This window comes from Falco biarmicus, chromosome Z (assembly GCF_023638135.1).
Source record: "Falco biarmicus isolate bFalBia1 chromosome Z, bFalBia1.pri, whole genome shotgun sequence".
NCBI lineage: Eukaryota > Metazoa > Chordata > Aves > Falconiformes > Falconidae > Falco > Falco biarmicus.
Window position 1 is genome coordinate 40451903 of NC_079311.1, and position 27776 is coordinate 40479678.

Genomic DNA, 27776 nt, shown 5'->3' on the forward strand with positions numbered 1-27776 from the left:
TTAAGTCTCATCCACTATCTGCTCTCAAAGGAGAGTGCTTAGAAAGAGAGTGACAGAAAACAAAGTGAGGCAGAGAACAGGGAAAAACAGAAAGGCTTATATTAATCTGCTTTCCCAGTAAACTGAAAGAATGACTTCAAGCTGAGCAGGCATTTGTAGACTCCTTTAAGGCTAACAGCTACTTCCAAAATGTCCATTGTGGTTGTCCTCTCATTTCTGGCACCATTTCCTTGTTTCTCTCAGATCCCCCATGAATGGCTCTGAGTGTCCCCTTTGACAGGGAACAAGTTAGGGTACCTGCCTCAAGGAAGTCATGTTAAAGCTGCAAGGAAAGGACATCCTACCTCATCCCCTATATGATACAAACTTCTTGGTAAGGAATGAAACTTTTTAGTTTGTACTTGCTCCTGCCAGAAATAAAAGCTTCCTTCACAGTTTAGTTCTGTCTGTATGTATATATCCTTATATACATACAGGCTTTTGCTCAAAATTCTTACTTTACTATGTTTTCAAAGTAGTTGCAGAATGTATCTTGCTACTGAAGCAAGATTTATGGTTAGCTATCAATTAAAAGCGTCTGTGCTGCCTTAATTTTAAAGATCACTTCTGTTCAGAGATGTTCACTGTTTTGGGTAAGATCTGATGTTTAGGTTGTTTGGTAGGTTTTTTGGTTTTGTTTTCCAGATAACATCCAAATAGCAAAAGCTTCAATCTGCTACTCTGACTTGTGAAAATAATACATCAAACCCAAACCAGTAAGCACTTCCTTTATTTGCCAGACTCCAAAGAACTTGTGACTGTGAAATGCACGCTTCACCCAAAGAAACTGGGAAAGCAGCTTTCAAAGGTACAGTGAAATCAAGTTCCAATCGCAGACCATGTTGTACAAGTTTACATTTCACCATGGTGTCATGAAGAACTTGATAACAATCTCTATATACACATTTTTAAACACTGTACTCTTGAACTTCATTTGAAGCCTTGTAGTGAAGTATTGTAAGCCTTCATACAGTTCTCACAAATGAAGGCAGACACCGCAACCTGTGACAGGATCCCAGTCCCCCAGTGTGTCCAGAAACCAACCCCATTAACAGAAGAATGCAATCGTTCCACACCAACCACTCCAACAGCTTTTCCAGTCAAAGCAGACTTAATCCACACCAGCATAAAGCTGGGCTCTTCACAGCTACACCAAATCTACTTTGAGATACCACCATTCATGATGATTCTTCACGCTAAAGCTGGAAAATCCTCAGGATCATCAGGATTTGGAGCAACAAGTTGCACCTATAAAGTAAGAAAGGTAGCTTTATAAAAATGAATCCATTTCAAAAGCATCTGACAGTTATGTATATGTATTTTACCCTGAAAAGTGTTCACTCTGCTATTCAAGTTAAATGCTTTGCGTCCATCACTGTCACAGAAATGCTAAGCATTCATCTCAGAAGTTACAACTATTATAAATTCTTCAGTGTGACCATGTTTATAACGCTGATCTCCTGTCTGGGAAGGACTAGAAGTTCCCAAGTTCTGCAGCACTAAAGCGAAGAAAAAAAGTAAAGCCATCTCACCCAAAGTGCTGTCTGTTTTTAGAAGCAGCATTATTATCTCTCTACATTCTAAGCCTACTGCACATATTGGATCGTAGTTTTAAACTGTGTTCTGTTATTTTAAAGAGCCTTCTTCATTCAGATGAAACAAATGCATCAAATCACTTCTGTAAGTTCCCCAACCTTATTTTACTCATACTAGAGAGAAGAAAGCTGAGACCTTCAGTCTGAAGAATAAAGATGTCATTTTTCAGTATACAAATGCGCTTTTTTTTTTTTTTAAGAGAAAAAGTTCAGTGGACTTTCTTTAATGGTTATATTGAATACTTTTATCACTCTGCAGGATGCTGTAGGATTCTGTTTTCATCTGTAGGATCCCAGATTTACTGATCGCACTCTCAATAATCAAAGTACTATTACTATAGTATACTGAAATTCTTTCTAAGTGATACAAGTCTTTAGTAATTTTAATTACTTTCCAATTTATAACAAAATTAATTGCAGAAACAAATCTTGATTGCATCCTTTCCTTTAGTTACCTTTATAGCAACTACTAACCAGAACTTTTGAAATTTATGTGTTGAGAGTCGTAAGCCTGAACTGATATTTAATTTTAGTGACATGATGGTTCAAGAACACAAAATAACCAGGCCAACATACTATAAGGTAGAAATTAGAAACAAGCCTGTCACTACAGAAATCAGTAATTCCACACAAAAGTGGGCAGGACACACACACCAACCACCAAAAAGAAAAAAAACCCAAGCAAACTTTTATATTCTTATATATAAATTTCTATAAATAAAATTTTATTTATAAAAATATAATTTTTTATAAATAAAAAATTATAAAAACCATTACTCCTACGTTTGGTTGAGGTCCTGACTCCTCAAGTTGTCTGCCATAAACACGATCACCTCGTGCTCCTCTTAATCCATGGCCAGGGCGAGGAAGACTCCCGAAATTAATATCCAGCTGAGATGTTATGTCATTCACTGGTCTTCGAAAGACATGAGAATCATCTTCAAAGTTGCCTTTTTGCAACTAAAAAGAAGAAGTGGTTAAAGTCTATAGCTTCCATGTACAACCATCTCCCCTCCATGATATGTTACACACGCACATTTGTATTACAGACTAAGCAGCAGAGAAATCAGGATGACAGCTGGAACAGAAGAAAGGCCTTAACTTGCACAGGGTTTTAACAGAGGCGAGGCATTTGCAGCTTCCCAGATGCCTGGGGTAGTTCTTTGCTGGCTCAGAGAGTCCTGGCAACAAAATCCTCTGTACCAGCTCTGTAACACTGAAGAGGTTTTCCAGAAATATCATCTACAAGGTTTTAAGGGACTAGAGAATCAGGCTGAATCTACTTACTCCTATAATTACCTTCAAGTAATGGTTAAAAGGCCATAGTAAAGCACAGTATTTGGCTACTAACCAATCTATTTGCAACTATGAGGTTACTGCTCATTTTAACTCTGTGTATTCCTAGTCTAGCTAGTGGATGTAAGACTATTTTCCATCATAATTTTAATGCGCACTGTAGTCATAATAAAATATATGCAAACTCATCCCATACAATGATGAATCATTTATTTAAATGATTAATAATCCCTAATACAGGGATTTGACTTTCCATGTTACGCAGCTCCTGTACCTCCTATTCTATGTTCATTTTGACAAGGTCCCTTGATACTGCCAGCCAAGAAACTTTACGGGCAAAAAGAACAGAAACTTGCATGCACTCTTCATACACTTGCATTCTATTCAGAGCTTGTGAAAGATATTCTCCTCACTCCTGCCACCATCTCCCTCAGAGAAGGAAGAGGGGATAATAGCAACTGTGACCACAAAAAGTCATGCTAAAAAGGACGCAGGCCACTTCAGTATTAGTGTCTGTCATGGAAGCGCTCAGTGACCTAAAGCGATTAAGGCTGAAAAAAGCTGCCAGCTTTGATGTTAATAGTATAACTAGACAAAGAATAATATGTGTATTCAAACAAGCATGCAGACTTTAAGGATCACAATTCTGTCATGACTGACTAAGATTTCCAAAACCTGAACCCTAAGTAAGCAAGAATCTGTGAAAGAAGCTTCCCCTCTCTCCCCAATCATATCAATAAACTAGAAGTTTTCCCTGAAATGTCAATCTCAGTAATATCGTGGAATAACACTTAGGGAAAAGAGGTGGGGGGAAAGCACATTACTACAGAACAAGCTCTCCAGAGTTACTTCTAAGAAGCAGGACCCTAAAACTGGAAAAAAAAAATGTTTTTTTAAAATCTTGTATTCCAAGCACACAATGGAAGCTGGGATCCAGCACAGATGAGAAATGGGACACTGAGCATCCAGATTAACAGATGCCAAAACCTGAGTTCAATATATATATGCAAGTGTATACTGCAAGTAAGCTAAACAAGATTCAAAGTTAGGATAAGAAGTGTTTAGTAAACTGTTTCTCTAGCAGCATTACCACAGATCTACACAGGTGGCAGCAGCAAGGACATGATTTTTATATTGCTAAGACTGAGTAATAAGGTTGAACAACTTGATATGTTATGTATTTGCATACAAAACAGCGGTGACGATCTGAGAGAAGAAAATGAAAAGATGGTAAATTTAAAGCAAGTTTTGGGGCACATATGTCATTACAGTAACAAAGTTTAGATACTGATTTCTAGTCTGTTTAGATTATACTAAAACTAGTAGAAAAAGAATATAGAGACAGTTTCCTAACCCTGAGCATAAAGCAGAGTTTACAGAATTCCTGAGGCAATGCTTACATCATCTCTATATTTTGACTTGTGAATCACCACTGCTTTGGAAGGAACAGTGGATTCTGGCTTCCGGATGTTGAATTCAGGCTTTGGTCGATTCTGCTGCTGAAGCTTTTTCCACTCATCTAACGTCATTTCTTGAACTACTTCTTCCATTGGCTCTCCTTCAGCAACTCTAAAGGTTTATAGTTGTAAAGTAAAAACCATTAGCTTGCAACATGCCAGGATGAACAAGAACACTAACCTCTAAAGTAAGGATACTAAACAAAACATTTTGAATGTTTCTCATCAAATTACTATCCTCAATTTCACTTACTCCCACAGTAACTTGATGTTTGAGCTTTACATTAATGTAAGTTGGAAAATGTACTTATGGCCTATTTGAAATTAGTCATATGAACAAACGCTGTCTCCAGCCTCCTGTAGTAAGTTCTGGTATTTATCCAGTCCCATTGTAAATTCAAGCACTTTGGGTTCTAGAGAAAGCCAGCCTGTCTTTTGATCTCACATATTCTCAACTCTACTGTTTAATAGTGGATCTAGTTGTAGCAAATATAGCCACAGAAAAAAAAAAAAAGCATACCCAGCAGTTTTAAAACACCAGTTGCATGGTTTTATTGACTTGTACCACAGGACGACATGTTTCAGTGCAGCTTTCAGTCATCAAAAAGACAGGACGATCACACCATGGGATCTTCTAGGTAATTATTAACACTTCCTTTGTTAATTTCACAAGATGCTTCTTTGATTTCTTTTGTCAGATGTAGTAGTACACAAGGAGACTATCACCTGGCAAAACCAGATTAATCCTACGCCAGTTTTGATTTGTCACAAACTGCAATAATGATGATATGTTCAAGGAAAACATTGAGTATGTTGGAGTCTACCTTGCATATTTTTGAACTGTAAAGACAGAAGTCCAAGGCTTTATATCTGTATTCATAAGACAAGACACATAAAACTAAAAAGTCTTCTGCACTCATGACTGCTTGACTACTCTTCTGCCACTTTTCTGAGGATGACCAAGACTGATTTGCCCAGGACCAGCAGCTATTAAGAGTATACTACAGGTGTGCCTTTTAATGATATTTGCAGAAAGCTATTCCCTATTAAGTAGCATTGCATGCAAGGATCACAACTCGCTTCATCACCATAATTGCTGCAGAAGCAAGTCAAATACCATGAGCTACAGGAAAACCAGCAGGGATTACTCCCAGACACTTCAGGAACCCTTTCTGCCTTCTTCCACAGAAAAACAAGCATCTGACTGGAGCTTTTAGGGCCACCTCTGTGCAGTTATCCACGGCATAATACATACTACATTTACTGCCTTTTCTATGGCACAAAGCTTGCAAAAGAAAAGGACAACAGAGCAAGTGTTCAAGAATACTGAAGGACTGACCAGTGGTATGAGATGCTAAAGGAACCACCTAAGCTATTTGAAAACAATCAACCAAAAGAACCACCACCAGGAAGTCTCAAGGACAAGCAGAAATACGTACTCTCAAGCAAAAGTACCTGCCACCCAAACACAGAAAGAACCACTAGCAAGGCAGAAATTCTGAAGCAGAGACTCCAGTCCCGCAAACTATCCAAGAGTATTGCAGGTAACCTGGTCCAGCTGAATTTTAACTGCAACACCATACTGTTACAAGGAGACACATGAACAGTTTTGTTTGGAACAGATGTCACTGCTGGTAGGGTAGGTCTCAACTGAGTAATGTCTTCTGGGTGGGAACAGGTAGAAAACCCCGAATAGAATTGCAAGACAGATATGAGGTCTAAAATACACAATCTACATGGGAAGCCTTTAAAGAGCTGCTGAGGAAGAAACATACATAATACTAAAAAAGACAGAACATTTTGCATATCCATGATGTTAAGGCAAGACACTCAGGAAAACAAAACAAAACATGCAAACAGTATTTCTGTTTTCAAAGTCTTGGAAAGACCATCAAGGGACAATGAAATTGCTTATCAGAGCAGGCCATTAAAATTAACTAGACAGCTATGAGAAGCAGCACAGGTATGGTTGGTCATGCCTTGGGTGAGCAAGACCCCTTTCAGATCTACATTCCAATGATCATATGACAACATGAGGACGTCTCACTACACAGCAAATTGACCACTCAAGCAATCACAGGTATTGCTTTGGAAAGTACACATCTCTCAAAAACAACTATGCACCTGTACTAAAGGAAATACTGGTGGATTTACACTGCAAATGTTTGTTTTTTCAACTGCAAAGTAAGATTTGATTTTACTCCAAAAGATAGTTTTAGCTGTTACGTTATTAGCAGTACAAATCCAGTTTAGGATGCCGAGACCCCCAAGAGGAAACACCTCTCTTTAGTGAAACAAAGCAACAGGAACCACATTTTGGACAGAGGCTTGATTGCAGCAGGTTATTTGCAGGACCTGCATTTGCACCAAGCCTGCATGAAAGTACACTCTATGCATTACTTTCTACCTTCTAACTCTATACATTTTTATTAACTGCTTGGTGTGTATTTTCAATAATCAAGTTAGTAAGTTCCTTGGCACACCAACAATCAAGCTGTTGCCTGATCAAAAAAACAATATTGTCGGACACGTAAGCACAGCCTCTGTGGTGAACAAACTGCATTCAGTGTGCAAGTACATACCAAACACCAAATGCAAGCTTTCAGTAATGGTTCCTTTACTGCTTCAGTGTTTTCAGTGGATCACCATAACCCTCTAGCTATGCTTTGTTTACCTTTCTTGCAGGAACTGCCCTACATGAACACATTAGCATACAGAAATAGAAAAGAATGGCATTTAGCTGTTATCTGGCCAATTATTTTCATATGGCAATGGGACATTCTTTGACTATAGCCCATTAGGGACGGATGGGACCCATCTGCCTAGAAGAGGCAAGGGAGTCTGGCAGCAGACTGGCCAGCTTGGTGAGGCAGGCTTTAAACTGAGGGACTCAGGAGGAGGGGTCTAAAGTGGCAATGCTCACACCATCGCATCCAACTGGGGAATAAGCCAGGCCAACCAAAGCAGTGATACCTGTTCCTTAGCTGCTTCCCATGATGAGTATTGGAAGGCCAACCACCTCAAGGGTTGCAGGGCTATGGTGGTTCCACTCGCACCCTTGCTGGGGAACTTATATGCTCCATTACCTCTCTGAAATGCCCGCACACCAACGCACACAGCATGGGGAATAAAGAGGAAGAATTAGAGATCTGTGTGCGGTCACAGGGCCATGACCTCATTGCTATTACAGAGACGTGGTGGGATAGCTGGCATGACTGGAATGCTGTCATGGATGGCCACGCACTTCTTAGGAAAGACAGGCCAGCAAGGAGAGGTGGTAGAGCTGCTCCTTAATTGAGTGAGCAACTGGCATGTATCAAGCTCACCTAGGAGTGGATAAAAAATTAGTTGAGAGCTTACGAGTAAAGATTAAGAGACAGGCCAACATGGGTGACACTGTTGTGGGTGTTTGCTACAGGCCACCTGGTCAGGAAGTCAATGAGGTGTTCTACAGACAACTGGAGATAGCCTCACAGTCACAGGCTATGGTTCTCATGGGGAATTTCAACCACCCTGATATCTGTTGGAAAGGCACACAGCCAGGCTCACACAGTCCAGCTGGTTCCTGCATAGCACTGATGATAACTTTTTGACACAGGTGGTGGAGGAGCCAATGAGGGGAGGTGTACCCCTGGACCTTGTACTCGCAAAGAAGAACCAGTTGGGGATGTGAAGACTTGGGGCAGCCTGAGCTGCAGCTACCATGAAACGGTGGAGTTCAGGATCCCACATGGAGGAAGTAGGATTTCAACCCTGGACTTGAGGAGAAGTAAATTTGGTCTCTTCAAGGACCATCATGGGGAAATCCCATGGGTTAGGGCTCTGGAAGGTAGGCAGTCCAAGAGAGCTGGCTTTTATTCAAACATCATTTCCTCCAAGCTCAAGACAGGTGGATCCCTATGAGTAAGAAATCAAGCAAAGGGGGCAGGAGGCCTGCATGGATGAGCAAGGAGATTCTGCCAAAACTCAAACAGAAAGAAGTTTATGGAATGTGGAAAAAAGGACAGGCCACCTGGGAGGAATATAGAGATGTTGTCAGAACATGCAGGAGGCAATGAGGAAGGCTAAGGTTGGTTTGGAATTAAATCTGACAAAGGATGTCAAGGACAACAAGAAGGGCTTCTTCAAGTACATCAGTAGCAAAAGGATGATTAGGGAAAACATGGGCCCACTGCTGAATGAGGTGGGTGCCCTGGTGACAAAGGACACAGAGAAAGTGGCGTTACTGAATGCCGCCTTTGCTTCAGCCTTTACTGCCAAGGCCAGCCCGCTGGTTTCCCAGACCCTGGAGGCAAGAGACGAAGTATGGAGAAAGGAAAAGTTCCCCTTGGTCAAGAAGGAACACATTAGAGACAATTTAGGCAAACCTGACATCCATAAATCCATGGGCCCTGATGGGATGTCCCCCAATTGCCGAGGGAGCTGGCAGATGTTATTACTAAGCCACTCTCCATCATCTTTGAAAGGTCATGGAGGCCAGGAGAGATGCCTGAGGACTGGAGGAGAGCCAATGTCACTCGAGCCTTCAAAAAGGGTAAGAAGTAGGATCCAGGAAACTGCAAACTGGTCAGCCTCACACCCATCCCAAGAAAGGTGAGGGAACAGCTCATCCTGGAGCTCATCTCTAAGCATGTGGAGGAAAAGAAGGTTATCAGGAGTAGTTAACATGGATTTGCCAAGGGGAAATCATGCCTGACCAACCTGATAGCTTTCTATGACGGAATGACTGGCTGGGTAGATGAGAGGACAGTGGTGGATGTTGACTACCTTGACTCAGCAAGGCTTTCAACCCTGTCTCCCACAGCCGCCCCAGGTGAGCGCAGGCCGGGTGGGCTGGGCGCGTGGGCAGGGAGGTGGGCTGAGGCCTGGCTGATGGCAGAGCCCAGAGGGCTGTGACCAGCGGCGCAGCCCAGCTGGGGGCCCGCAGCCAGCGCTGTGCCCCGGGGCTCAGCACCGGGTCCCGTCCTGCTCAGCCCACCCCCCAGCGCCCTGGGTGAAGGGGCAGAGCGTGCCCGCAGCGAGTTTGCTGGTGGTACAGCGCTGGGAGGGCGGCTGATACCCCGGGGGCTGCGCTGCCGTTCGGCGGGGCCCGGGCAGGCTGGGCAGTGGGGCAGGGGGGGCGTCATGAAGCTCAGCAAAGGCAGGGGTAGGGTCCTGCGCCGCGGGGGAGCGACCCCACGCACCAGCACAGGCTGGGGCTGACCTGCTGGCAGGCAGCTCTGCGGGGAAGGGCCTGGGAGGCCTGGAGGACACCGAGTGGCCCGTGGGCCAGCAGTGTGCCCTGGTGGGCAAGAAGGCCGCTGCCAGCGCGGGCTGCATCAGGAGGAGCGTGGCCAGCGGGTGCTGGGGGTGTCCTGCCCCTCTGCTCTGCCCTGCTGAGGCCGCACCTGGAGTGCTGTGCCCAGCGCTGGGCTCCCCAGTTCAGGAGAGACAGGGAGCGACTGGAGAGGGGCCAGCGGGGGGCTGCCAAGGGGGTGAGGGGGCTGGAGCATCTCCCTCACGAGGGAAGGCCGAGAGAGCTGGGCCTGTGCAGCCTGGGGAAGACCGAGAGGGGATCATACCAATATCAATGCATACAAAGATCTTAAAAGTGAGTGTCATGAGGATGGGACCAGACTCTTTTCAGTGGTGCCCAGTGAAAAGACAAAGGCCAACAGGCACAAACTGCAACACACGCAGTTCCATCTGAATATGAGGAACAACTTCTTTGAGGGCAACAGAGCACTGGCACAGGCTGCCCAGAGAGGTTGTGCAGTCTCCTCTGCAGACATTCAAAACTTGCCTGGGCATGATTCTGAGCAACCTGTTCTAGGTGAACCTGCTTTAGAGGGGGGGTGGACTAGATGATCTCCAGAGGTCCCTTCCAACTCTGATCACGCTGTGATATCACCAAAAATAATGGTAGCAAGGTTTTTTTCCCAATCATTTTTGTATTACTCAGCTGCACAAACCAAATTTTTATCCAGCATTTATCAAGAAATCAATTATGTGAATCTTTCCTATTAAACATAATTTAAAAGAGCATTAAAACTAATTATGGCAAAATGTAAACAAGGTTAAGAACCAAGCAACAACTCTACAAGTGAATTGTAGAAGAAAAACACTGAATCAAATACTTACAAAGATCTGGCCTGGTCTATGGGTAGCTTTAAGCCACTATTAAAACAAACCCACCAAACAAAACCAAACAAAAGAGGTAAATAGCTTAGCAGACTTTAAGACAAAATTTTGAAAACTTCCTATTAAATGACCAGAATACAGGACTTCCTTTTTGGTGAAGTTATATGTGATGAAATCTCTACAGTATAAATACTAACTTTGCAAATACCTTTGATAGGAATTGATTACGTTATGTGTCATAATAATAAGAAAAACCTACTCATTTGAATTACCAGTGAACACAGGCATGTTATGTGTCCAGACCATAAAGACAAGTTCAACAGTAAGCAGCTGTGAGGAAAACTTATAGCACTGTACTACTTTTATATTTTATTATTACAACTTGCATCAAGTTTGGATTTGGTGTGAGAACAATGTTGATGGCACACAGATGGTTTTAGTTGTTGCTGGGCGATGTTTATACTAAGTCCAGGACTTTTCCATTTCTCAGGCCCTGCTAGCCAGAGAACTAGAGGGGCATGGGACATTGGGAGGGGACACAGCCAGGACAGGTGACCCCAACTAGCCAAAGGGAAATTCCATACCATTTGACATCATGCTGAGTATATAAGCTGGGGGAAGAAGAAAGAAGTGGGGAACATTCAGAATGATGGCATTTCTCTTCTCAAGTAACCATTACATGTGATGGAGCTCAAGCTCCTGGAGATGGCTGAGCACCTGCCTGTCAATGGCAAGTGGTGAACAAATTCCTTTTTTGCTTTGCTTGCATGTGCAGCTTTTGTTTTACCTATTAAATTGTCTCTATTTCAACCCATGAGTTTTCTAACTTCTACTCTTCTGATCTTCTCCCCCATCTCACCGTGGGGGTGGTGAGCGAGCGAGTGGCTGCATGGTGCTTAGCTGCTGGCCAGGGTTAAACCACAACAGTAGGTTACTGGTATTTTTTAATCTCATGGATTTCAGCGGACTATTCCTAAATGAAGCTTTAAAAAAAAAAAAACAAACATGAAGAGGAGTAAAATCTCCAGAAAGGTTCACAGTGTGACCAAATACCTAGTGATTTCTGAGAAAGGAAAAAGAATTAAAGATAACTAGCAGATTCTGTCAGATGCCTTTTCCACTACACATACTTCTCATGCCTTGTGTTCCAGGTCAGGACATATCTACGAAGAGCTTGAATTGGAGTAGAAACAAATACAAGACTGAAACAAGTAAAGGTACCAGTAGTTGACAAAAAAAGCTGAATAACTCTTCTCATATTCAGCTAATACAGTGCATTTCTGACAGTTTATCTACACTGCCCATCTAATGTTAGTCTCGAAACAGTTTTCTGGAAATCAAATCATAGTCATTCAATTTCAGAGACAGATCTCCCCATGTATATACACCTCTAGCTATAAATTAAAAGCCAGTTTAAAATTAAGAGAATCAAAGCTATACCAACTCAACGTCTTACATGATTATACAACCTGAACATAAAAAACTGGTTTTGTAGTCCAGTCAGCTTTATAATTAAGAAATGAACCAAGGCCACTAGCAACTGGAGCTGCATCATTAGGTAAAAAAGGCTTCACAGCAACAGACAAGACTGACATATTGCACTGACCTTTCACTCACTAGGATATATTCACCATATGCTGTTTGTTTATTCTTTAAAGTTTCTTACTTGGACAAGATCATCAGTTACTTTTTCTTAAGTCAGTGTTTATTTGCTGCAAAGTAAATTCTTATTGGACACTGATCAGAATGAGAGCCAGAAAACAAGAGGCAGATTTCTCTCTCCATTTCCCTACTTCTAATGCAAGACCATTTCCAGCAAGTTTTTCAAGTTCTGCAGGGGCCCTGCATAAGTAAATGACAAGTGCCTTGTGCTAGTGATTGACAAATACTGATGTAGAGAATTTTATCTTAGTGTATTTTAGATGTGTTTGTAAGATTGCATAGGCACCTTGAATACTTTTTTTCTCTGAGAACTTCAAAAAGCAGGGTAGTTTTTATAAATCAGCAAAATTAAAAAGGTAACAGAGAATGTGGAGCTCCGCCTTAAGTTATCACCAAATCTTAGGTATAAGCATTACTGGGCAATTAAAAGCCATCTGCAGCTGTATAAACCAAGCTTTAGTCAGAATATAGGGATGCATTTTCTTGACTCACAAACATAGGCAATACTTTTCTATTTTTAAATATGTGCGCTAGCAAAACCTCACAGTTTACATTTCAAGTGTGTCTCTCAAAACAAGTATATCGGTAACATCCAATTGTTTTCTTTGCATTTAGAAAGAAAATATTTTAGTTAGACTATACTTGTTTAGATGCTGTCCTTCAGATGCCCCTGGCTGCTGAGCTGTTTCTGCAGTCTCTTCCACAGAAGTCTGTTCCATCCCACTAAAACAATAAACAAAAAAACCACAAAGTCTTCAAGGGTCACATTGGAAAAAAACCTTGCAGATAGATACATTATTTGTTTCCAGCTTGGGAAGGGAAAAAATAGAGGAGAAAAACTCTAGGATTATAAGCAGAAAGTAGATCTACTAAATGACTAGTTGAACAACTACCAGAATGAGAATTGTTAGGAAAATATGAATTCTATGTACTTTTAATCAAAAAAGTTAAAAGTATGCATTGCGAAAAAATAATTTGATCATGAATACTAAAAATCAGTACTTGATTACAGTGTATCACTAATGTTTGGGTTCACCTTTTTGTTTCTTTTAAACTATTAAAATGGTAAATTCCATACTCCAAGTTTGTATTTTCTGTAACATGGACAGTAGTTCACTGTCAAATGAGAGCCCTGGCACACTTGCTTTTATTCCACTGGTAGGCATACATATTTAAAATTAACACCTTCTAGCTTCAATGCACCACTAAGCACAATTAAGGCACAAACAGGCTTTTAGAGAATTGTTTAGACAACTCCAACTTAATGTGTCACTTCTACCACATGCACAACATCACAAGAAAGCATTGATGTTTCATGTTTATATCACAAGTTCTGGTGTTACTGAACTAAAAATCAAACTTATCAAGTGAGAATAAATATAAGGGATCTTAAATTTCTCATACTTTATGAAGTTCACACATAGTGCCCTGACATTCTACAGAAGCTAGTTTTGTGCTTTTGGTCATCTAGTTTTGTGCTATCCACTCAGAACTATGTTAACCTAGTTGATCCTTTGTTTTGAAAAGCCAGAGTATCCAACTGATCCTTTTAGTATGAAATATTACAGAAGAGATAGAAGTACAATCTTTCAGAAGAACTAGGAATATCAAGCCCTAGAATTATTACCCATCAAGGCTGTATTTTTCAACCTTTCAGCCAGATTGCCTGAACCCATGATCTAAGTTTCAAAAATAAAATCTTATTATTATAGATTTTTTAAAATTGAGTGAATAATTAAATAATTAATCGAATAAATTAAATTTAATTTTTTTATTATTATAAAATTAGATTTTATTTTTTAAACAATTTTGTGAATGAATGTATATGTGGCCAAAGATATTTGCTGTAAGTTCAAAGTGCTGTCTTTTCTCTGCCCTTTTATCAGCCTTCCATTAAAGAGTTCTAGATGTATGTGAGGAAAAAAAGCTACTGGTAAAAGTAGCTTACTGCTAGATGCAAAGAATAGATAAAACTCTACATTTCTGGTGAGTTTTTTGCAAATCTGGACAGAAACCAGTAGGAGAAAGAACCGAACTGAAAATTCCCAATTTTTTTAAAAATCTAACTGACCATTAGTAAGTCATCACATTCTGTTACTGATCCTCCTGTGTGCTTTAAAATGTATTTCAGTGATAGAGTCAGCTAAATAATACCTCCACTGTGAACTATATTACAGCCTTGACATTTAGAAATTACTCATAAAACTTGAGAAAAAAACCACCGGACTTTAGGCCCACCAACAGAGTTTCAATCTTTTAATCAGCATTTTGTAGAACGCCATTAAATGCCAGAGTTCCACTTCTCAGCTATTGAGAAGAGTCATAACTTTTTTCAGTTAAAAGGCAATTTGGCCCCAGTCAAAAAGTTTTGACAGTCTTAACTGAAGAAACATCACCATGCCTTTGCTACAATTTAATCTCACAAACATGAAGGAGACAAGTTCAGAAAACAATAAAACTACATTAATCACAACAATTAACAGAAAGCAAGGCTTATAAAACTCAAAATGGACATGAAACTGATGAAGGAGAAGTGATGATCTAAGGTAGGCCATGGAAAATTATGATCTATGGTGGGCAAAAGTTTATGTTGTACCTTGTATCATTTTTAACTGTTCCCCAGTTGCAAGCTTCACCTCCACTTTTTTTGTCATCTGCTTTCATTCTTCTAGAGAGAAATAGGGTTCTGTGAGTTTAAGCGCTTTTTTTTTGTTCGGACCTCAAACTAAAACCAGTGCTGACTTTTTCCCAGCCAACTTGGCTACAGAAGAAGGGAACAGAATACTTAGAGACACTACTGTGGTGCTGTTTACTTGTATATCAAGTAAGAAGCAGAACAGAGAACACTTACACTTTGCCATTCCCACTTTGCCTTTCAAGTTCCAGTCTTCCTCTTTGGTCAAAGCCATCGAAACATCTGCTTATTCTGCCACCTCTTCCTCTACCTTGCATTCCACCTCTTCCTCTGCCACAACCTCTTATTGGCCTTTCACAGTCTGACCTTTTGATTTGTCTAAAAACAAAGTTTCTAGTCAGATTTTGTTTCTATGGAACAGTTAACAAGAAAAAAGTTCACGTGGTTGTATTTGTGCAGCTGCGAGAGACATCAGTACATGAGAGCTAGTGTACAATTTTTAGAGTGCATCTCTGCAGAGCACTTGTGTCAGCTTTGTCATTAAAAATGGACATAAACTGAATGCAGAGGGAATTATTACAGACAACAGGAATAGAAAGTTCAGCTGCTTATTGATAACACTGAAGACATCACGGAAGTTAAATAAAGCATATAAAACTGTCAAATCTTCAGCAACTTTATCAGACAACAGCTCCACTCGCTAAACCCAGATTTACATGCAGCTGCTAAAAATCTCAGGGAACTTGTAAAATACCAACTATTGTGATGTAAAGTAAGAACATCCACATTCTCAAGTGCTATCATCTTAGGTGGAATTTTCTAGTACTTACAAAGCAAGCAAAATTGATACACATTCACCCAAGCAGTAAACAGTAAGACAAAGGTATATTTTCAGTTTGAACAGTAAAATTCATTCAACTTGGAAGTTGCACCGCATTCTGCAAAGCTTGGTACACAAGCTCAGAAAAGAACATTTATGCTGCAGACTAAAGGTTATGTTTTCAGATGTTTACACTTTCCAGTTTCACCTTTTGTTTCTAACATTTAACAAAACCACTCCGAACCTGTCTGCAGGGAAGCTGAAATTACAGCTCCAACAGGCATGAATGAAGTCATCTCACAACAAATCTACATGGTAATAATGCAGCCATGCCTTTGAGTCGTACCTTGCTACTAGATCTGTTTTAAGAAGGTTAAGTCTTTCCCTTCCCACTTCCATGCAGATCCTCTGCAAGGCACCTTACTTCTCCCTGTATGATACCTACCTTTCCATTAAAAATTCTGCATCTCTCTCTGTTCCATAGGAATGGTATTCCCTGAAAGATGGTCTCCATTCAGGTTTGTTTTGTTTCACCTGTGCTCCTCCGTGATTGAATCCTTGCTGTACTCCTTGCTTAGATGCTTGCTTCTGGCCTAAACACACACACATAGAGATTACAAACAATTTAACAATAACTGAATTGCAGTTACCAAACTACTGGCTGAAATGAGTTGATTACACCTTATGGTCTTCTGCTTTACCCTTTCCAATCACACATCCACCAAAATTTAAAAGTACTTACAGTTAATGTTGCCAGACGCTCTGTTTTAAAGACATCTACTTACTTTCCCTTCTGTATTGATGAACCTGCCTCAGGCAAAAATACGAGTGTTGACAGCTCAGGCATTTCAGAAGAGACAAGCTAAGGAAAAAAATCTTATTTTGCTCACATTAAGGCACAGAAGTGGAGAACAAAACCGGTTTCTCTCAAAGATCTTGCTAGCGTACTACAGGACGAGGCAGAGAAGCTTCAATGGAAGACATGAATTGCAAGATGGCTGCAAGAGCAATGAAGGTGGGGGAAAGATGAGGACCATTACAGACAGGTGTTAGTTGTTGATCATGGAACACCTCCTGCCAGATGAGCTGAATTTAGAAGTCTGAGCCTACACCTCTGCTTCAAGCTCACAGCTATGGTACCCAACAGCCAGAAGAGAGTCACCTCCTTTATCACTCTTCTGTGGAGGAGGGGACCACTCACCAACACTACAAGTTGGTGTTTAAGTGGCAGAAATTCAGGCAGTAAGTACAAAGGCTCCAACAGCATTAACTGATTCTAGAGCATCAACATATTCCAAGATAAAACATACATAAGCATTTTGGGGTTTTGTTCAGCCATTGTTGGGGTTAAGGAGCACCAGGCAGGGCAGGGTGTATGCAGAGAAACTGTATGTTATAAGAGACAATGAATTGATGTTACCCATTCAACCCATATACATGTAGCATAAGATTAAAGTTCATTATGTGCTTCCTTCCCCATTTTCCCAGATTCTGTGCTCTATTTAGGATAAAGTTCTTTAGAGTCAAGCAAGCCTTTTGTTTTCTAGGCCCCTATTCTTATACTATTAGCCCAAAAAGGTGTTCGTTTAAGTCAAGCAAGCAAGGGACTACAGAAACACTGCTCTCTTCCCAACAAAACTGAGCTCTTCTTTCCACAAGAAGCACCTGTGCAACGCTGAGCAAGTTACTGAGCTCAGGTTAGTGGAGTGACAGTCCTGGCTACTGTGCCTCTGTTGCTAACACATAAAGAGAAAAAAGCCTATTCTATGTTACAATATTAAGACACAAATTAATTCATAGCTTCACAGAAATACCCATGTAAGAAGATCTCTGATCAAAGCTCAGGTGGCAAGCATGAAGTCTGTAACGTCACCTTTAAAAAGAAAATTTCAAAGAACTACCCACTCTGTGAATAAGGTAGAAGAGTGGTAAATAAAGCTTTCTGTTATGCAGGAAGGACAGTTGTAGCTGTACACAGAAGATAGTTTTATCTGTGCTGCAGAAGCAACCCTAGCTTTGCTTTTCTTTAAACTACAAACCACCTGACATAATATTTTCCATTAATTCTCTCTTCTCAAGGTTTGGAGTTGCTCAATCCTTAGAGCAACAAGCATATTTGAATTCCAAAAATTATGATGTAATCTCTGGATAAAGGACAGGTTTTGAAATTGGTTTCTGAGTAAGCTTTCCGAATGAGGATGCTTTATTGAAAAGCAAAATCATAAATACAGAATTGCACATAAAAGCAGACATGTTTCCCAACAGCATGTACATCTTAACTACACCACCAACTATACAAGTGTTAATTCCAAATTGGAATCTTGCTGTGGAAAAAGTGACGACTCATTTCTGACCTCATTTTTACTTATTTTGTTTGGATCTGAATGCAAAACTGCCATACAAGTGTGCATTTTTATTTATTTTTGAGCTTCTCACTGGCTATCAGAAACATCAGTTCTTTCAAACAGATTAACTTGCCAAGGACACAGTAATCAGAGACCACCTTCCCTAGATACTTAGTACTAACCTCAATTTCACCTTCAAAGAGCTCCTTAAAACTAGCAATGCAATGCCAAAATAATGAAGATGCAAAAGTCACTTTAAAAAGATGTCTCTGGTTCTGTTACCCAGTACCACTTAACAGTACTCCAGAACAAGTCTTCTTGCCAGATATGCCAGTGTATTACATGTCACTAGCACTGCGCTAAACAAAGCAGTTAGCTCTACTCCGATTTCAGCACAAAGCTATTGCACTTTGATTCTAATGAGTGGCTGTAATTACTGCAGATGGATTTTAAATACTAGAAAGACTATTTGTGGGACTTATTACCTGTATAACAACATTTTTAACTGGGCTAACAGACATGCACCAGCAGATTAAAATGGTGTGCAGCAACTACACCTCTCTAGTAAACTGAGCTACCCTCAGGCAGAAACTTGTAACCTGCTTGTGAATCAGTTCAAATACCAGCACAACTTTCAGCTCCGCATATAAGGGCAAACTAAGCTGGAGCTGGGCAGCAGCAATAGCATAAGCTATCCAATTTTAATTGTCTGCCATATGTCTGTCCCAATGCAGATTCATTTTTATTTAAGGAGCTGAAAGGTCACCTACCCTTTGGGAAAAAAAATAAACAAAACCAACAAAACACAAGCAGTCTTGTGTAGCGCTGCCATAATAGCTGTCACTTAAAAAGAACTGGACTACACTTTGTTCATCAACTACTTCTCCAAGTACACTCCAATTTTGTCTGCACACATAGACTGGTATGCAGGTTTTCAAAACCACAAAAAAAGCTCTGGAGTCTTGTGGATCATGTACTTGAGGTCTTCGAAACCTCATGCTGAAAACTGAAGATTGCTCTTTCCTAGTTACCAAGTTTAATCTTTCTTTAAGGTGTTTTTGCTGTGTCTTACAGTTATATTTGTAATCTGTGTTCAGCTTGAAGATGTTGTGCACTCCTCCCCACCTCACCAGTACTTCCCTGGATGGAAGGTGTCTGCAGCAGCCCAGTCTGTTGGTTGAGGTGCCCATCACTTTACTTTCTAAGCTGAGGTATCAAAAAAGAAATCTGATGCTGATACTGTTGCAACAGGCCCAGATTTTTTTTCTTTTTTTTTTTTTTTTAACCAGAAGCAGCAGCTGAGCCTTTATTAGAAAGACATCTATAAATACTAGAATTACCAGTTAGTAGAACTCAACATTGCTGATGAAAAAAAGTCCAGTTTTACAAGCCATTGTTAAAACTCTATAGTGTGTCAGCTCTGTATGATTAAGTAGTTTTCACTTTCCCCACAATAATACTTTACTATTAGGCTTTGTTTATACTAGAAAAGTGATTTTAACATACGTGTATCACAGACCTCACAACACAGAAAGCAGAAATTGTATTTATGACCTGCATTGCCTGGTTTCCCAGACACTGGATTTCTATGTTTTAGCAGACAGATTCAAAACAACACAGCAAAATGCACCTGCCTTTGCAGTGTTATTGTCTAGTTCTTTCCAAGTTTCTTCATGTTTACCATCTGTCCTCAGCCATGCAGGACTTCAGCTTGGGAAGAGATGTCTTCTAGGTTTTGTGGGCTTTTCACTGGCCCCTGAGACAGCATGCTCTCACTTTTTAGATTTTTATTTTTAAGGGAAAAAAGTTTTTTGTACAGCAAACCTTGACTTCAGACAAACACCATAAGAAGCCCAGCTTGCAACTTGCTATCAGTGACTACAAGCTAGAGCAGAAATCTTGCTCCATTTCCTCCATTCCCTTACATGGGGCATGGCAGGCGAAAGTTGCAGCTAGCATGCAATTCACAGGCTGAGGGAGACTACTGCTGCGAGGAGCACTGAAACCTTGTATTCTGCCCTAAAATCCAGCTGACAATACAGCATCATAGTGTTCTAGGAATTCTCACAAGCCTGAGACCAACTCATCCCACCAAAACAGGTGACGCTCAAACCCAGTGAGACGATTCCATCAGTACTCAATTTCCACAAATGCAGCCCGAGACAAAGTACCAAAAGAGTTATTTCTGTTTTGCCCAAGTGCCACACAGAGAAGCAGAGCTAAGGCAAACCGAGTATAGTTTTGATTCAGTTAGGATGAACATTAAAGCAACGACAGTAGCCATATGAAAGACTTGTATGCCTTATAACACGTATTTAAAGAAAGAAAAAAGCCACAACAAAATACTTTTTACCCGGTAATCTACCCTTACAGGTTTTCTGAAGCTAATACTACAAGCACTGATATATGAAGGACAGATCTGCAGATGGGCTGCAATGACTTTACCCAGACTTCTGCCTGAATAGACATATGCTTTGATGTACCACCGTCACCCTACAGCAAGAAGGGCTGCAGCTCAATTAGTCTCTGTAGAAAAAGCATTCTTTCTCCTTATTTCACAAAGCCTGGCTGAAATCATATCCCTTTACTTCTGTAAGAAAAAATATTCTTTGCCCTCTCCAAGTCTCACCAGCAGTTCTATACACACTGCTTTTGTAACCTCAGACACCTCTCAGACAGAAACCTTAGAATTCTCTCAATATATAAATCGTTCCCTAAGTTTCATCATGCATGTCACTCTAGTGTGCTTTTTCTAGTTTTAACATCTTTGAGATGACCAAAAGAGCAGACACACTTCAGTATGTTGGAAGATGAGATCCTTTCAAAGGCGTAACAATTCCTTTTCTACTAGCCTTGCTACTGCTATCTCAGTAACATCAACACTGCTTCTCTCCCAGAGGGTGTGGAAACAGACCTGCTGTTCTACTCTCAACAGTGCAAATAACTACAAGCTCTCTTTCCTAAACTACAGTAGTTTGAATTAGAAGACTTTTTCATGTTGCAGTATAGCTTGCAAAACCACTCCCCACCTCGATCCATGTTCTCCCACATGCATTACTTTGCATTTACTGATAGCGAATTTCCTCTGTCATTTTATAGCTCATTTATAGTATGTAATTTGGGTCACTGCCCTGCAACTCTTCTGCTACTGGGCTAAATAGCCTTGTACCAGAAAACTTGTTACGTATCCCACTCACAGCTCTTTTAGCACAGACTTCCCACACACCTACATACACAGAATAAAAAATGTAAACTGTGCTTAGAATTTTTCATTTCCGACAGGTTTGAACTGCCTTGTAGATGTTAGAACAAAGCTAACAGGAGCACAATCACTGGTCCTAAATTCAAATGTGTCTTTCCACTTATTCAAGGAGATTCTTCTTTCCTCTGCTTTCAGCTTAACAGCTCATTTTAAAATAAAAATATCTGAGCCTCAAGAAACAATTTAATGGGAGTTCAGAGGAGATGAAGCAAGTACAAAAATGAAACAGGAATACTGCTCCAGTTGGTCTGGAATGAGGGCAAGTGGAGAAACTGTGCTACAATTCAAGGATCTCTGTCATTAATTATGACTGCATACAAAGACACTACTTCATTACCACCTCAGTAACACAGTAATACCTATATGGACAACTGATCTTCCTTTACAATAAAGCTGCATAACTGGAAATAGTAAAAGACAGTTCACACTCTCAGGAACTTATTTTGATATATTTCAGAGTACAGCAGCTTTCAGACTGCACAAACAACCTTGTTTCCTCCCCTTTGCATGTGTGTGCTCCTGTGATTTTAATTCCAAAATTCAAGCAAATAATTTTGTGAATCAAAGTATTGCTAACTACACGATTTGCAGAATAATACCATAGTATCCCAAGATACAAAAAAAGGCTTCAGCTACTGCATGCAACACACCAAAGATGGACACACAAAGTTAACACTCTATTCTGTGGTATTTTGTTTTCATGTCTGCCAGTACTCAATCACAGGATTGCCTGCTGCAGTCCTCTGGACAAACCTTTTTGACTATGTAGCTGAAAGAATGATATCAGAATAGATTACTTAAAAATAAGAAAATTGCAGTCCGTATAAGATAAAATACCACAGAAACATTCTATGCCATATTAACTTCAAACTGTAGCTGAAAACTGAAACACATAGTATTCAGGAACTACATCTAAACGTTACACCAGTCATCGAAAGTACATGAAAGAAGAAAACCTTTTAGAGGTATTAGCAACAAAGGTTTAGAGATTTCAACAGAACAGAGCTTATTACTGCATGATCAACAAATTTAATTTGCCTGTACCAGTAAAGAATGCAAGCTCTGCAACTGGGCCTTTTGAATAAAGCGCTGGCAAACGCAGTTTGGCCACTGTGCTAAGAATGAACTGAGCTAACATTAAGTGGTGCAACTGTAAGACCTGTAATAACTACAAACAGCCTTTACTCAAATCCCCAGCACACAGCCTAAAAATCACAAAACGACACAGCTGGTAAAAAGAAAAGCATCATTAAGATCAAAAGTGTAAGGTTAGGTAGAGTTTGAGATGCAAGTTCGTTTTTTTCTTAAAGAAAGATTAAAATAGCCTCCTTACAGTTGTGTCAAATCATAACAAATAGGCTGGATTCTAAAGGACAAAGTACTGGATTATCTGGCAAAGCCCTCTTCTCCCTGGAAAAGAGAAGGCTCAATGACGGCCACATCACAGCATTCCAGTACTTGAAGGGCAGCTATAAAGAGGATGATGGCTCTCTCTTCACTAGGAGCCACATGGAGAAGACAAAAGGCAGCAGGGGGCAACAGGTACAAGCTGCACAAGGAGAAGTTTCATCTTAGTATCACTGGAACAGCCTCCCCAGGAAAGTGGCAGAGTCCCCGTCACTGGAGGTTTACAAGATGTGACTGCACAGGGTGCTTGACTGCACAGGGTGCTAGGTGAACTCTTCTAGGCTGCCCTTCCCAGATAAGGTTGGACCAAACAATTCTTTGAGGTCCTCCCTTCCAACCTGGGCTGTTCTGTGATGATAACACTAGCACAACACAGACTGAATTTTGTCATTTCACCTGTAACATCAGAATCCCATTCACCTGTTCAGATGGGTCTAGATGCTTCTTTACAGTGTTTAATTCCTAATCGGTGAAATGAAATTAGAGGGACTTATGCCTGAAATTGGGGGGGGGGCGGGGCAGGCAGGCGGCAGGAATGACGACAACTTGTTACTCATTCTCAACAGTTAAGCCAACAGTCCCCTGAATCTTTTACTGTATCCAGATTTTTTCTGGTTTAATCCTGTATAACAAATAAATTTTGTGCAGCCCAAATAACCAGCTGGGGAACCCCTTCAAGAAAAAAGCACTAGATTTTTGCCTCGACTTGCCACTTAATACTTGTCAGCTGTGCCACCACTGTATTTACCCAAAGTCAGAGGGTGATCCTTGTCCTTCACAGCAGACTTGCTAAGACAGCACATCCAAAGGAGAAGCATGCAGGCAGGACCAAGTCTCAGTCTCTGCCCTGGTTTAGCATCCTAAGCACTATACATTTACAGTCCTTACTTCACAACAAGCCCAAGACATAAACATGGTGCACACAAAATCCAAGATAGCACTTTCTTTAAAGAAAAAAGCATGGCATTTTTCAGAGCAAGTAAATCTTCTCAAGACAGATATTAATTCATTTTCACAAAGGCTAATATAACCAGCAGTCTTCATTTAAAATTAGCAGGAAATTAAAACAAGGTGCATATGCCTGATGTCTCTATACAAGTAACTGGGTTTCTTAATATCAGGGTAGCAGAAAATCATCAGACACTCCACAAGGTTACTGTGTATTACCACAGAATTACACTTACAGTTGTAATTCTGTGTGGACACCTGTGTAATTCTAGTGGACATCTTCCAATAGACCAGGTTGCCCAAAGCCCCATCCAGCCTGGCCTTGAACACTTCCAGGGATGGGGCAGCCACAGCTTCTCTGGGCAACCTGTGCCAGTGCCTTATCACCCTCACAGTGAACGATTTCTTCCTCATATCTAGCCTAAACCTACGCTCTTTCAGTTTAAAGCCATTTCCCCTTGTCCTGTGACTACAGGCCCTTTCAGAAAGTCCCACTCCAGCTTTCTTGCTCGTCCCCTTTAGGTGCTGGAAGGCTGGAATAAGGTCCCCCCAGAGCCTTCTCTTCTCCAGGCTGAACAACCCCAACTCTCTCAGCCTGTCTTCATAGGAGAGGTGCTCCAGCCTCTGATCATCTTTGTGGTCTGCTTCTGGACTCACTCCAACAGGTCCATGTCCTGCTCTGCCTGGTACTGAGCTTCAGGTGCTGGATTCATTATCTAAAGTATCTGAGAGCTGGCTGATGGTTTCCAAATATTGAAAAGATTCTGGTTTTACCCTCTTTGAGTTGTAAATTGCCATTCTCCTGCAGCAGTCAATGAAGCTTAACACAATAACTCTTATTGGGATATTATTTTCATCCTGTAGTAAAAGTTCCTGTTAAATTCTCAGTAACTGAACTATGTGTTTTAATGCCTTAGGAAAAGGTGTGGCCTTTGAATCAGGCTTGTTGCCGCCTCAATTCATTCCCAGTGCTACAGAATCTATTGCTTAGACTTACAGTGTTACACTGCTCCCACAGTGATTATTTGACCTTGTGGAGCAGAAAATCTTTCATTGCCAAGTATGCACTAATTAATGAGCATCTTTGTAGGGGGTGATCTTAGCAAGTTGTCAGTGTCACTTTGGACAGTTGTATGAAACTCATCTTTTGAGATTCCTCTGTGGTTGTTACACGACTTTGTCAGAGACCTCTGCCTGTAAGACCAACATTCACGCTAGTTACAGGCTTATTTTATTTAGAGAATATTTGCTGTGGTTATCAACAGAAGGTGAAGGAGCCTGTTCAGTGAACATCAGAGTCTCAAGTGTTGATAAAAAAGTTCTTGAACAAGCCAGGAGCATGGAGGTATGCGAAGAGCATCCTTTACCTCCTACTTGTCTATAGGCAGCTTAAGTGTACAGGGATTGGAACTAGATTACCTTTAAGGTCCCTTCCTATTCAAACCATTGTATGCTTCTATGTAGTAACAATCAGACTCACAAAAATGCCTCCAAATGCAAGGAGCTATATAGCCCAGCAAAGTGGTCTGTTGTCAGACATTCTGATACAAAAATCTCCTATTAGTCCAAGCAATATTTAGCACCAACACTTAGCAGCTGACAAATGACCTCGACCACTCCTGAACACCTTGCTACAGAGTTCACCCAGGAAATAAGTTTTTATTCAAAGTTTTGGGCATCAGTGCAAGCTTAAGGGAAACTAAGCAACAGATCCCCCGACACATTATAACCCTGAAGAAGCTGAAGTGCCGAAAAAAGTCACCGGTACCAAGGAAAAAGCCTGGAAGCACCGAACACGGAAGGCAAATGGACAGGATGACAAGTGCGGAAACGCATAAAGAGGGATGCTAAACCAGCACGAAATCTCCAGGTGCCGCCGCGGCAGCTGCCGTCCCTCCACGTGCCCTCGGGCTACCGCTGAAGCTGCCCCCACACACACAGCCGCCAGCCCGGCTCCGCAGCGCCGCGTCGGGAGCGCGCCCAAGCACGGGCACCCGGGCAACGCTCCCGCTGTCACCCGCCTCCGCAAGGGGACTTTCAGGTGCGCATTCGCAGCGACAGAGGCACTAACCTGGGGTTTCTTAGCCCTGCTGCGTCCCGCAGCGCGCCGCGCCGCACGGCTCGGGCTGCCTGCCCCGGCCCCACGCCGCCGGCGCCCCGCTCCCCCGCACAACCCCGGCCCAGCGGGCCCGCCTGCCTGCCTCGCCTCGTCCCCCAGCGTACCGGGCTGCGGTGGGCCCCTGCGCACCGGGGCGGGGCCGAGCTCTCTGCGTTCCTTCTGGGACTCTCTCTTGCCGCCGCCCGCCTTGCCGCCGGGGCCGGAGCCTGGGTCGGGCCGCTGGCGGAGCTCGGCCGCGCGCAGGATGTCTAAGGGGTCCGACTGGTCGTCCAGGAGGTGGCAGAAGCGGTTGGTGATGGCGCAACTGAAGCTTTCCTGCATGACGGCAGTCACCGGACTGCCCACCACCCTCTTCATCATCGCCGCGGACGGCTCTCCACTCACCCTCCGTGCCCCCGCCCCCGGCGCCGTGGCGGCAGCTGGCAGAGCCGCCGCGGCGCAGGGCCGAATCATGGGGCGCAGCTGGGGATCGTCGCCGCGGAGAAACCGTCGCCCCGACTCCGGCTGCGTCTCAGCGCTGCCCGTACCGCCGTGCGCTTGCTGTCACCCCGCCCCTTTCCGAGTCGCGGCAGCCAATCAAGCGCCGGAGCTGCTAGCGCCCCTCGGCCGCCACCTATCAACGCCGCCGGACCCACCAACCGCCAACTCGTGCGACCAATGCTAAATAACAGCAAGAGCGAGCTGCCAATCCAGGCTTTAGTCTTAGCCCCGCCCCGACGTGCGGCCGCGGCCAATTAGTGTGCGGCACCGGCACGATCCGTAGCGGCCCCTGGCCAACGCGGGATGCCGCTCGGGGCGTTCGGCCCGGTTATATTCGCGAACGGTCCCGGAGCCCCGCCCCCGCGCTGGCCGCCCCCGCCCGCGGCGCGGAGAGCGGCAGGGGCCCCGCGCCCGCTCTGTGGGCGCAGCGGCCGCGGGAGGCTGCAGGCACCCTGTTTCTGGTCATGCCTTTTAGCAGCGATGCCCTACCTACTGTCTAGTGGGAGCTGCATCGCACCCCGGTGCCAGCGCATCACCGTGTCACCGGGGGCCTTGCGATACAGTCCGCGCCCACTGTCGGCTGATAATGAAAGACGGAGCACTCCGGGCTGGGAGCTCCACGGGCGACGAGGCGGCCATCCCCTCGCACAAAGCCCCACGGTTTTTCATTCGCTCCTTTCTGCTCAAAACAGCTCCGGCGCTGCCAGCAGCTCGCAAAAGCAGCGCTCCGGTGGGGCGAGCGGCGTCCGAATTTGTCCTGGGGAGCTGCTCCGTTCAGCAAAGCCGGTGAATGGGGCTCCCGGCCGCCGCCAAAGCCTCCTTGCCGTGAGGCTGTACCCGCAGGCACCCCCGTAGCTGCCAGAGCCGCGCCGGTCATGGCCCGCGGTGCCTGGAGCGGCTGCACGTCCTCCGGCTGCCTCCGGGCTTCACGGGCGCAGCCAGCAGCGCAAACGCGCCGGGGGATGCAGCCGGGTTCGCTCACGGGGAGCTGGCAACTGCGCAGGCATCCCCGCCCTCCATCAGCTATAGCAGGGGTCCTCAAACTACGGGCCGCGGCCCGGATACGGCCCCCCATGTCCTCAATCCGGCCCCCGGTATTTACAGACCCCAGTGAGGGACATTCCCAGATGCAAATCTCATTCCCTAGTGCCTAAATCTCCCCTGCCTGGAGCAGAAACATTCCAAATACCACCACAGGGCTCAAGGTCTCATTCTGGGGCAGGGCACCTGTACGGATAGCAAGGCTAACACTGTGTCACTTAGTGGATCCAGCCAACACATGGATTTTTCTGCAATGTAATTCTGTTGAACTCAATTGATTATGTGAAGTTTTAAGCTGAGCAGTAAAGAGCCACCTCACCAAAGATGGATCTGCTTATGGTACCTACTGTACACAGGCAGAAATGGGAATTTATCTTTGCTGCAGGCATGCTTACCTCACTCTGTTTCCTTCCCTCTGGAATATTCAGTAGCTGGCCTCAAGTGAGCTGTTAAGATAAGCCATTTTATTGTCTTGATATATTGATTTGATATAAAGCAAAACTTGGAAAATGTAATAATAAAATGCTTAGATGAAAGTTACTATAACTAT

The 27776-nt window shown here is 42.8% G+C and overlaps 1 protein-coding gene across 3 annotated transcripts; it reads right to left on the minus strand.

Annotated features, from left to right (window-relative positions):
- Window positions 1-750: 750 nt before the first annotated feature.
- On the minus strand, window positions 751-26267 carry HABP4 (hyaluronan binding protein 4). 3 transcript variants are annotated; one of them, XM_056324249.1, is made up of 8 exons: window positions 25810-26267; window positions 16070-16217; window positions 15021-15182; window positions 14766-14837; window positions 12812-12892; window positions 4331-4499; window positions 2418-2594; window positions 751-1287 (listed from the first exon to the last, which is right to left on the minus strand). In XM_056324249.1, the coding sequence occupies exons 1-8, from the start codon at window positions 26156-26158 to the stop codon at window positions 1231-1233; spliced, it is 1215 nt and encodes a 404-aa protein (XP_056180224.1). In that variant the 5' UTR covers window positions 26159-26267; the 3' UTR covers window positions 751-1230. The 3 variants fall into 3 exon arrangements, with proteins under 3 accessions (XP_056180224.1, XP_056180223.1, XP_056180225.1); XM_056324248.1 differs by having other exon boundaries at window positions 2412-2594; window positions 25810-26266; XM_056324250.1 differs by lacking the exon at window positions 14766-14837 and having other exon boundaries at window positions 2412-2594; window positions 25810-26264.
- Window positions 26268-27776: the final 1509 nt, after the last annotated feature.